The sequence below is a fragment of the Helobdella robusta genome (assembly GCF_000326865.2).
Source record: "Helobdella robusta unplaced genomic scaffold HELROscaffold_39, whole genome shotgun sequence".
NCBI classification, from domain to species: Eukaryota; Metazoa; Annelida; class Clitellata; order Rhynchobdellida; family Glossiphoniidae; genus Helobdella; species Helobdella robusta.
The window spans coordinates 1,280,087-1,292,977 of NW_008704865.1; the positions used below are offsets into that span (position 1 = coordinate 1,280,087).

General features: G+C 32.3%; 2 protein-coding genes across 2 annotated transcripts; both read right to left on the minus strand.

Moving 5' to 3' along the window:
* Nucleotides 1-364: 364 nt before the first annotated feature.
* HELRODRAFT_84047 (hypothetical protein) lies at nt 365-3,052 on the minus strand (the record flags this gene model as incomplete). The annotated part of the gene is made up of 6 exons (XM_009023991.1): nt 365-546; nt 759-909; nt 1,352-1,519; nt 1,851-1,958; nt 2,113-2,258; nt 2,896-3,052. The coding sequence occupies 6 exons, from the start codon at nt 3,050-3,052 to the stop codon at nt 365-367; spliced, it is 912 nt and encodes a 303-aa protein (XP_009022239.1).
* Nucleotides 3,053-5,097: 2,045 nt separating this feature from the next.
* Nucleotides 5,098-5,702, minus strand: HELRODRAFT_176777 (hypothetical protein; the record flags this gene model as incomplete). The annotated part of the gene is made up of 2 exons (XM_009024120.1): nt 5,098-5,460; nt 5,553-5,702. The coding sequence occupies 2 exons, from the start codon at nt 5,700-5,702 to the stop codon at nt 5,098-5,100; spliced, it is 513 nt and encodes a 170-aa protein (XP_009022368.1).
* Nucleotides 5,703-12,891: the final 7,189 nt, after the last annotated feature.

Here is a 12,891-nt window from a genome sequence, read left to right on the forward strand (position 1 = left end):
TTGTGTACATACATACATAGCTACATCTGCACGCACCGCGCCATAAAAAAATGTCATCAGCTAATATCAAATTGTAAAGCCAAATTCCAAATGAAAGTATTAAATTTACCCGAAAAAACAGAAACAAACGCAAACAAAATTCACTTTCAAGTGATAATACACAACAAACTTCACTTTCAAGTGATAATACACTGTTTAATTAACGAAGGTTTTATAATTTCATAATTGGATTGAAATCTTTCATACTCTCTCTCTCTCTCTCTCTCTCTCTCTCCCCCAAACACCCACACCCACACACACACACACACACACACACACACAGACAAAAAGACTGTCATAGTTAAAATGGCCTAATAGAGGAAGTTTATCTCATGGGAGCGTCGAGAAATTCTCTAACCCTCTCATACACAACGTAGACGAGGGAGACTGCAGGCCCGACTTTGAGCAGGTTGGCAGAGAGGCCTCTGTAGAGCCCGGGTATGCCCTCCGTTCTCGAGATGAGTCGTAGGTAGCTTGCCAACGAGAGGTGGTGTGACGTCTTGGAAACTACGAATCGTACAAAGTTAGATGACGAGTTAGGATGAAAAGTGGCTAACGTACGATGTGGAAATAAAATACGATGAGGATGGTTAAGAGAAACGTCACCAACTGAAAATGCGGCATAGGAAAACAACCAGGCAATCAAAATAAGCATTCTACAACAATCAAATCACATCAACCAACCATTCAACCAATCAATCAATCACACTTGCACTCACCAATTGTAGCTTGCTTTCTAGTTTTAACGAGATTCAGAGGGTAGGTGACAGTCTGGCCGAGAAGACTACTCATCAATGCGCAGCCAAACAGAGCAAAACTGTGTGGCGTGTCTGTCGTGTTCGTGTACTCCATGTACCTCCGCTTCAATGTCTGTTTGTATTTGTTGGTTTGTTTGTTTGTATTCGTCTGTTTGAGTTTGCTTGTAAAACTAAATTAGTTAAAAGTAACATTATTTTACATATGCTTCGATCCAGTCACGAATAAATGGGAATGAATCATGTTATATGTATTTTAATTGAGGTTCAATTTTTAGAATATCAATTTAAAGACAGCGACAGAGACAACAATTACAGCTAAATGGCCTTAAATAAAAGATAAATCAACTTTTAAGATGCAATCACTAAGAAGTTATTAGCAGACTATAAAATGTGACTATGATATAGAACATAACACATGGAACAAGAATACAGCTCCAAGCATGCACATTCGAGTATATAAATAAATCTGACTTGTGAAACCAAAAAAACACAATAAGAATAAGAATAATAAAATTAATAATAAAAATAATATTTAGCAAAAAAATAAGACACACCTCATAAACAGCAAGGTCAATAGCTGCGTAGGGCACGATGCCCACAACATTGGCAGAGTAGCCAAGGAAGAAGGCCCTGGGTGAACAGCCTCCCTGCTGAAATATGTCCCTCACACACGACCAGCTCGACTGATTGGTTTGTCGAAGGGCCAGACGAGTTTTCATAACCTGTTAGTTTTATTGTTTATATGCGTATTTTGTATTTGAGTATCAAGAGTGTGCGTATCATTGATTGCATGTGTGCTATTTGTAGTTTTTTTGTGTGCGCACGGAGATATCTGTGTAGTTTGGCATTGCATCTTACTCACAGGTATTTTTGAAAATGTTTGCATACATGAGCATGTTTGTATTTGCAGTGTGTTTGCTTCTATTAACCAACATTGATGATCCATATCCATAAAAATTCCACCCAAACAACAAGTTGTTACTAAAAATACAAAACAAATTTATAAACGAGACAGAAATGAGATGCAGCATCAGAAGTATCAGCAGTACAAACCTCGAGCGGGTAGACGATGGTTTGCGATATGAAACCAGCGGAACCTCCGGCAGCCATCCTTTCAAACATCCCCGCCTCCTCGTTCTCCCGATACAGCATCAACTTCTTCTTAAACTGCCAATGTTCATTTTTTATGTTTTTATTTGTAGTTTATTAATAAACAAATAAATTAACGGCCAAACTAACCAATCAATCAACTAATTAAAATCAATCAACTAATGAATTAAAATCAACCAAACAATCAATCGACTCTCTGGCGAACCTCATCATAAAGGGTGAACTTGATGGCGATTTCTGGAACGACCTTGACAATGTTGACTCCGTTGCCTCTCCAGAACGAGAAAACCCCGCCCTCCTTACAAATCGCCCTGCTGGCGTTTCTCAGGGTTAAAGGAGTTTTATTTTTGGCTTTGTCCACCTGACATTTTGACGTGCATTTGGTTATTATTTAAATTATATTTCATTTTAATTATATGTCACATTTTTAAAATTTCTGGAATTAAAAAACAAAATAAAAAATTTTTTTTAATTACATTAATTCCTACTAAAAAAAATATAATTCACATTAGAGCAAATGCCTTAAAATTCACCATAAATATCCATCAATAATTCACATTTAAAAACATACACTACTTCTTAGACTAAATGTTATTTATTAACATTTAATTCAAGTATATAAGCCGACATTAATACACAAGAAAGAGAAAAAGAAAGAAATAGAGAGAGAGATAAAGAGAGAGAGAATTTATATTTAAAATATTTATTTGAAATATAAATGTCATCTCCAGTTCAATCTAGTTTATAGATTAGATTTAGTTTATAATAAAATTAATATGTTAATAATAAATGAAATCTTTAATAAAAATATAAAAAAATGCAACCAATCTAGCTAAAGCTGGTCAAATATTTGAAAAAAATTTCACTTTTTTGAATCTTTTCATACAAATAAATGTAACAGACATGAGATTCATTAAGGTCGACTGTTGAAAATAAAAACGTTACCTACCACGTCATGACTGAAAATGGAAGAGAAATAAGAACAAACGAACCTGCAGAAAGATTTTGATCCTATCAAGCGGGGCAGTGCACGATCTTGAGACAGCTCCCGCCACTCCTCCAGCTACCAGGTGCTTCCACCAATGAGAATGCACTTCACTAATAATCTCTTCTTCTATAATAGCCCTGCACTCAAGACTATTCATCTTTTTACCAGTAGTGGTGGTGTGGGTGGTGAGACAACCTGCCAACTGCTGCTGCTGCATCATCATTAATGTTCTTAAATTATTACTAGTAGTACAACCATTTGAATTAGCAGCCATTATTTCACTAATACAGATTCAGGAAATGTTTGACAGCTAACAGTCCAGTGCACATTATTTATAATATACCAATTTCTTAACCAAAGTACCAAAGATAAAGAAACCATGCTTGTAAAATTCTCATATCAAAAATAAAAAACATTAAATAACAAATTGGGTCAACAGTTGATTGGATCAAAAATCAATTTATATAAAGCAATAAATTAATAAATTATCTATTAAAATAAAATTTAGGAAAAAAATAAATAAAAATAAAATAAACTACTAACTAAACTCTAAAGCTAAAAAAACTAACTTACTAACAACACTAACCAACCCGAAATGTTATTTCGATTCTCCTATCTAAGGGGGCAGTGCATTTTCTGAAGAAATGAATTTATGCGCGAAATTTAATTCATTATTAAATTTTTAGTTTTAATTTATTATTTCGAAAATATTTTATTTAACAGATCTTTTTTTAAAACATTAAATTCCCCTTTGAAGAATTACATTTGATTACATTTTGAAATTAGTTAAGTGGTACTTAGTTGCTTTTTGAAAGGTGCCGCAGAAAAATGTTAGGTAACGTAACGAGTTTTTATTCAATCAATCGATCATGTTGCGAGATTCAACAGGGTTCAAATCAATGTTAACCCAAAATTAATTTGAACTATTAATATTTTAGTTGGTTATTAAAAATTTTATTTGACTAACATCATTGTAGTATCCAATTTCATTAAATAACAATGGTAGATCTGAAAAAACAGATTCGAATTCCATGATTTTAAAATTCTACATTTCCGGATATAAAAAACAGGAATGACACACACACACACACACACACACACACAACAAAACACGTCTTCTTGTAAGTACAGCATCTTCAAAACGTGGGTATTATATATTATTTATTATATATATATATATATATATATATATATATATATATATATATATATATATATATACAGACAAACACGTATAATTTTAGAGATTTTTAGAAGTTAGTTTAACGTAACACAAGTCAAAATAAATGGAGGTTGGCTTACCAGAATTTACTTCTGTTGTCCTGGAAGAAGAAGATGATGATGATGATGAAGCTGAAGAAGAAGATGAAGATGAGGGTGATGATTATAGTAGTATTGGTGATGATGGTGATGATGAAGGTGATGATGACGACAAAGATGATGATTGCAATTTAAGTTTGAAGGGGTATATGTTTTGTTGATGTAAAAACCGATAATTAATTAATTAATTAGTTAATTAATACCCAAAAATAAAATTTATTCTTTTTGTGAGAATATAATTCAACGCTGAATTTAAAGTAAAATATTTCATAAAGTTTTTTGAAGTACGTAAAATACTTTAAATAAAAAAAATCTTTCTGACAAATATCAAAGCGATTAGCTTGATAACTCCGAACATAATAACAAAGTATGATATTTTGAATCTTGAATATGTAATAAAACGGCAGATATATGTTTTTAGAGACAGTTCACGAAGAACACGTTACATGCAGAGTGAAACATTGAGTCTTCTTGGTTGAATCAGGTTATATCGAGACGAACAATGTTGTTGTTTGGTTGTTGGCAGTATTTTAAGATATTGTCGCCATGAAATGCTTACTCAATTACTGGTTTACTTATTTTTTCTTTATTTATTTGATTATTTTATTTATTTATTTATTAAGAAATCATTTTGTTTGTTAATTTTTTAAATATTTTTTACGCGTTTTTGAACGTTGAATAACAAATTTATATTTTATTTATATTTACACATTTATATGAAATAATAAAAAAATATTTTTTATTTAAAAAAATCAGACAAAGATAAAACAGAATAATCTTTCCATTGTCTTTCCACTTCCGGACAATAAGCACTTTGCGGTACATAGTTCAAAACAAACAAACATATCGAAAATAGTTGGTCGGTTGAGAAAATCGACACCCTCATAACGAGGTAACCATAGAAATGTTATTAATGTTCGTGCTGCTATTAATGTTTCCATCGTTTTGGTTAATGTTGCTAGCATTGTTATTGATGTTATTGGTGTAACTGCAGTAGATTGTGTTGATGCTATTGTTGCTGATGCTGTTAACGTTTTTATTGTTGTTGATGTTATTGTTGTTGTTGTAACTGAAAAGAGCGTATACCACCCTACTTTCAAACAACAACACCATCCTATTGTACAAACATCCATTGTTCGTGACCTTTTCAATCAATTGTTGACCTTTGCCCTCGATGTTGGCCTTGAGGTCACACGCCTCCACTAACCTTTCAAGCAGATGTTGCTGCCTCTCGCTCAAAAGTTCCTGCAACAAAAAATATTTTTTAATAAAATTATATTTATTTCAAATTCGGTGAATCAAACACAAAAAAAAATGAAAGAAAATGTATAGCCAACCTTTTTTAAATCCGCAAGGGATTTGAAATGTTCGAAATTGCATTCTTGAGATGCACTGATGAAGTTGTCGGTCAGTTTGATGACCAGTCTCAGAACCGTATCTAATTGGTCAAGATGCATGCGCCATCTACCTCGGTATTTCTCGTCCATCTCTTTTTTAATCAGCATTTCCACCTAGTGAATAGCGAGTAAAAAAGATTTTATTCTATCTGTAGATTTAAAATCTCGGTAATTGAAATATTTTTATGGTTACGCTGGTTTTAACGAAAAGCTTGTAAAACAAATTTTCATAAGAAAGTTGAGTACATTATATTATAAAGTCGTTTATATTGATGAAAAAAATTATAGGAATGGCTTAGAAATTATTATAACAAATAATTTAAATGAAAAAATAATTTACAGTACCTTGCCCTGCAACGACATATAGGTTTTAATAAACGAGTTGATCTGAAATAAAATATGAAAATAATTTTCTTATTAAACTGTTATCATCATCTTTATCATCATCATCCTCATCATCATCCTCATCATCAAAAACAACATTATTATTATTATTATTATTATTATTATTTTCAACGTTTTATCATTCTCAATATTAGCAACAATATCATCATCATCATCATCATCATCATCATCATCATCATCATCATCATCATCATCATGGTCATCATCATAATCGCCACCATCATCATCATCGTCGTCGTCGTAATCACCACCATCAAATACCTCATCATTTACACCATCATCATCAACATGATCATCATTTTCACTATGGAGGACTTTCATTTCATCGGCGTCTTCACGTTCATCAATGATTTTAACACCACATTTGCTGCCATAACTACAATCACCATCATCAAGTTTTTTATTATTTTTATTATTTATATTATCATTATCGTCACCATCGCTTTTATTATTATCATCATTATTATTATCATTATTATCGTCTGAATTATCACCAGTAGCGCTGCTTAATTTATAGAGATCGCAATTACTTAAGTTAAGGTTTAATATTTGCAACAAGAGGTGACTAAATGGTTTTTTCATGAGATGAAATGATGATGGATGGAGACGATGTTTCTGCTTAATTTGAATATGTTGGTGAGGATGGTGATGATGCAAATGTTGATGATGAGAATGATGTTGCTCATGCTGCTGCTGCTGAGAAGGGAAAAAAAGAGGAAGAAGAGGATGTAGTTGCCGCTGCTGCTGAAGATGCGTTTGTTGTTGTTCATGTTTCTGTTGCTGATGTTTTTCTTTCTCTTGATGATGTTCTTCCTTTTGAGACAGCTGATGACAAGAGGGAGACTGATTTTCACACTTCTGCCGTTGGTCAAGTGTGTTTTTAAGTGTTTCTTGATGGTACGCACACTCATTTTCGGCAGACATTTCGAAATTTTCGTTGTAGGACAAGGGTAGATTGTTGCCGTTGCTATCTGTACATTTTGTTGTTTTTGCACAGTTAGTTGGCCCGCTGGCATTATGAAATAACTTGCTGCCGTGTTTATTAACGTCCCATTCCTTGATGTGATTTGGAAGTTTGATGTTTTCCTTCGGTGTATTGAATTCGTTAAACTTGTTGTTGTTGTTGTTGACATCAACATCACTATTGTCGTTAATGTAAGAATGGTTAATATTATCGTTAATGGTATTAACAGATTTATGGTTATCGTTGCTATTGTTGCGTTTCATATTACCATGGCTGTTAGTTTTATTATTGCTGCTGATGTAATTGATGTTATAGTTTTTAATGTCATTTAACCTTTGGCATGCACTGCTGACAATAAAATCGTTGTTTTGATGTGATGGGTGATGTTGCAAATGGCAATCTCCATCTCGAATCAACGGCCTAACTATAGATGTCTTGATATTTCTGCGATGTGTCGCTACATATTCGTTGGCTCGTTGAATAACCGATGAACCGATCTTGTAGGGATTGTCGGTTTTTATGATCGTAAGATTGAATAGATTGTCGTTGATAATGTTATCGTTTGAGTTGTTGTTGTTGTTATCAATTAGGTTGTTGCTGCTGCAATTGATGTTATTGACGTATGATTGGATGTTATTGATACTGTCTGAAATGTTAGTGTCATTATTAAAACATCGGTTGATGTCGGTGTTTTTATAATTGTTGTTACTGTTGTAACTGCTATTATTATTAATATTAATATTATTATTACTATTATTGCTATTATTATTATTATCATTATTAATTTCGTGTTTGAAAAAAACGTTTAACGATAACGATGATGGTGATGATGATGACAACATCTCTACTGGTGTTTGAAAATTTGGATCGTAAATATCTGATGGTGATGATAGTATGAGTGATGTTGTTGTTGTTGTTTTTGTTGTTGATGCAACAGTTGATGATGTTGGCGATGTTGTTGATGCTAAAGTAATCGTTGAAATTGTTGTAGTCGGTGTCGTCGAACTTGTTGTCGTTGTTGAAGTTGTATATCCAATCATTTCTGGCATTATCGAAACGTCGCTCGCCTGATAAATGGCATGAAATGAGAAAAAAATCTACAAACTAAATGGGTTAAGTTGTTTTAAAAACGTTAATGCAAATTAACTCATTGTTTAGATCAGTGTAAACAACATTCCTTTCAGGCATTACACCAGCCAGCCAACGAGCCATGATGAAACTATTTATTTGACTAAATAAATTAGATCACTCTAATAGCTCTTATATTTTTCATGTATAATTAGATATAATCTTTCTTTCTTCTCTCTCTCCCTCTCTCTCTCTCTTTCTCTCTCTTATATCTTTATATCTATCTATCTATCTTTTTATCATTTTTCATCAGAAATAATAGTTTTTGTGTTGATGATCTGATAAACAAAGCCCACACAACTCACTATTGCTTTTAATAAAATTGAAAAAATTTGATGTTTTGATTCAGTGTCTGTAAATTGCGTCCTTTATGATTTTTCTTTATTTTGTTGTTAAGTGCGTACTATTGTAACGATTTTGACAATTATTCAACGTTGGCTGTTGAATATTTTAAAATTATCTTATCCAAAAAATTCTTGATTTGTTGGTTGATTGATTGATTGAATGATTGGTTAAATGAATGAACGATTGATTGAATGAATGATTGAATGATCAACTGTTTGAATGATTGAACAAATAATTATATAATCAGCTAGTTGAGTGATTGAATAAAAGAATAATAAATTGATTGAATGAATACTTGTTAATTTACATTTTCCCACCTTTTTCTTTCTAATTTTTTTTGGAATAGCTTCCGAATGTTTTTTTTATAAAATTTTTTTAGCATATCCAGGTATTTGTTTTGAATCGGATTATTAATATCTTGGCAAGATATATCTGTTTATTAATCATTAATTTAAATGTTTTAACTATTTTCTCTCTCTCTCTCTCTCTCTCTCTCTCTCTCTCTCTCTGAAATGTTGAAAATGACAAACAAACTTTAAAATATTTATAAAAACAACATGATGGTTATTATTTTTTTTTTTAGAATGTTGATGCCTGGTTTGGTTGTAGAGCTGCTGCCTGTCACTTTGAAGAAAACGAAATGGGACGATGATGGCGAAAGAAAATTGAGATGAAACTGGATAATTATTGTGAGAATAATTAGGAAAATAATAAATTATAGAAATAACAAATAATTATTATAACAACATCAATAATAATCTTTTTCGGTTGAAATAAGAATGCTTATGAAATTATTTAAACAAAAATTATGATGAATAGGAAAACTATTTATAGTATGCTTTGTTAATCCAATCGCACATGTGAGTGTGCGTGTGTGTGAGCTAATTATTTATGCTCCCCTATAATTTTACATCAAACACTTTCTACATTCCTTGAATGACTTGTGTGTCTCTCTCTTTTTTTTTCTCTCTCTCTTTATGTCTCTGTCTCTCTCTCTCTCTCTCTCTCTCTCTCTCTCTCTCTCTCTCTCTCTCTCTATGTATTATCTTTTTCTCTTTCTTTCTCTCTATCCTCGCCTTCTTTCTTTTTTCATATCTCTCTTTTCTCTGCAAACAATGAAAAAATGAAACGAAATTATAAATGAATTTTTTATCACCAACTTCGGCTGGTTCTGAATAATTTAAATCACCGACATCTACGTCCGTTGGCTGCCGATGACGACGACGATGTGGACGCCTAGGATGATGATGATGATGGTAAGGATGAAGATGACAAAGATGAGGAAGAGGATGATGCTCCTGATGATGATCTTCATCACATGCTAGCTCGTTGTTGATCGTGCGTGAGTTATTATTATTATTATCATTATCATTATTATTATTATTACTACTATTATTACTATTATTATTATTATTTTTATTATTACTATCATTATTATTATTATTATTATTATTAATAGCGTGGCGGGAAATTCCATTGATGTCTATTTTTAGCCCCACGCTATCTCCAAAATTGTTGGCATCGTCGGTGGTGGTGCTATTTTGGCAGGTTTTTAAATTGTTGTTGTTATTATTATTATTGTTATTATCAACTTCATTATCGTTATCACTATCACCATCATCATCATTATCATTATCATTATCACCATCATCATCATCATCATCATCATTATCATTATCATTATCACCATCATCATCATTATCATTATCATTATCATTATCATTATCATTATCATTATTATTATCATTATTATTATCATTATCATTATCATTATTATTATCATTATCATTATTATTATTATCATTATCATTATTATTATTATTATTATTATTATTATTATTATTATTATTATTACTGCAACTATAGTCATCGTCGTCGTCGTCGTCATCAAAAATGGTTGTCGTCGTTTTGCTCCACGGTAGCTTAGGCATTTGAAGCCGGAAGTAGCGCATCGGCAGACATGATAATGATAACGATGATACTGAGGATAAAGATGGTGTTGTTGTCGATAATGATGATGATGATGATGATGATAATGTGGATGTCTCTTTTGACAACGATGATGATGATAACGACGACGATGACGATGATGAAGTTGATGGTAGTGATGGTAATGAATGTGTACACTGGATGTTTATCTGAATACTGGCGTCTGACTGATAGTTTTGAGTGTTGTTAGTGTTATTGTTGTTAATGCTGTAGATATCATTGTTATCATTTATATCATATTGGTTAATATTGTTGCTCGCTTTATTGTCATACTTGTTTTTATTGTCATTATTGTTGTTGGTGCTATTTTTATCATTGCTGTTGTTGTTGTTGATGTCGCGGTTGTTGGTGTTTGGATCAAAACAACAAATACGTGTACTGCTATTGTTAACCTCGTTGTTAATGTCATTTTCTGATCTGCTGGTGTCATGTTCAGAGTTGTTAATGTCATTATCAGAGTTGTTGGTGTCATTTTCAGAGTTGTTGGTGTCATTATCAGAGTTGTCGGTGTGATTATCAGAGTTGTTGGTGTCATTATCAAAGTTGTTAATGTCATTATCATAGTTGTTAATGTCATTATCAGAGTTGTTAGTGTCATAGTTGTTGATGTGGTTATCAGAGTTGTTGGTATCATTTCCAGAGTTGTTAATGTCATTATCAGTGCTGTTGACATCAGTGCAGTTTGTAACAACAACAACAACAACGTTAATTTTTTCTTCCTCATAGTTCCGCTGTTGGCCAGCTATTTCACACTCCCTATCTTCCTGGTAGCATACTTTACTTCCGCTCTCACATCTGCCACCCTCATCAACGTCATCATCATCATCGTCGTCGTCATCATGGCTGTGATTAAAGTCATCCACTTTATTAGCGCCATCATCTGTGGCGTCTTTTATATCATCATTATATTCATCGTTTTTTGCATCATCAACATTAATATTACTTTCATTATTATCATTATTATAACTATAATAATTATAAAAATTATTATTATTATTATTATTTTTATTATAGGCATATATTTTGTCATCATCATCATCGTCTTCGCAAGAAGAATAGTCAGCTGATATGCCACTAACTTCCAGTGTCCTGTTAATGTTGTTGCTGTTATTAATGCTGTCGTTGTTAATGCCGGCAACGTTTTTAATGTAAGTGTTGTTGTTGTTGCTGTTGTCGTTGACGATGATGTTGTTGTTGTCATTGGTGTTGTTGATGTTATTAATGTTATCGTTATTATGATTTGTTATGTTTTTACTGCAAGTAATGTTTTTGTTGTTGTTGTCGTTGTTAATGTTGTTGTGGTTGTTATTATTGTTGTTTTCGTCGTTGTTGTTGGCGTTTCTGATGTATTGTATTTTTGCAACATTATTATTTATAACTTTAAAGTAAGAGTTTAATCTGTGAATTGTGGCATAATTTTGTACGCTATTGTGACGATGATTGTATATAATGTAATTTTCATCAATGTTGTTGATGTTATTGTTGTTGTCATTGTTGTATGCGTTGCTGCATGAACCGGCGTTAATGTCATAAGTTTTGTTGATGTTTTCGTTGCTACTGTTGTAGTTAATGTTGTCACTCAAGCTTAAAGCACCTTTTTCATTGATGTCATTTGCAATATTAATTTTGTTGGTGCGATTAATGCTGTTGTTGTTGTAATTGATGTTGTTGTAATTGATGTTGTTGTTGATGATGTTGATGTTGTAACTGATGTTGTTGTTGACTGGCGCTGAGAATCGTCTAGCAGAATTTTGATAGCTCATTGCATTAAATTGGTTCGACTCTGTTGAATTATTTGTTGGAGTGTTGTTGCTAATATGCCGCTCAAAACTCTGCAGCAACTCGTCTACGAAATCTGTGGACATTCTTGTCTTTTTTGAAATGGATGGTTTTGTTGTTGTTGTTGTTTCTGTTGTAGTTGTCGTTAATGTCATCGAGAATTTCGAAACAATTGGTTGTGCTTTAGCTGTTGATGTTGTCCGTGTTAATGTTATAAATGTTGATGATATTGTTGTTGATGTTGTTGTAGTGGTGATTGTTTTTGTTGTTGTTGTTGTTGAACACTTTTCCGAATCATTATCAATACTGTTTCCGGGATAAAAAATATTTTGATCTTGAAATGAGCTGGCGCGAGAGATGCCTGAATTGTTGCAAAGTGACGAGCGTCGGTAGTCATACGATGAATTTCTTCTGGAATAATCCGCCAACATGTTGCCATTTTTGTTGGAAAGTCTTTTCAAACTATTTCTAGTAAAGTAATCAACGTATTTGAAGTTGGCTGCCAATAAGTTGTTGTTACTGTTGTTGCTGTTATTATTATTAATGTTGTTATTGTTGTTGTTAATATTATTATTAATGTTGTTGTTGTTGTTGTTGTTGTTGCATATTTGTGACTGTTTCAAAATGACTAGCTGTTCAGAACGGCGTCGTTGTTGATAATATTGCGGT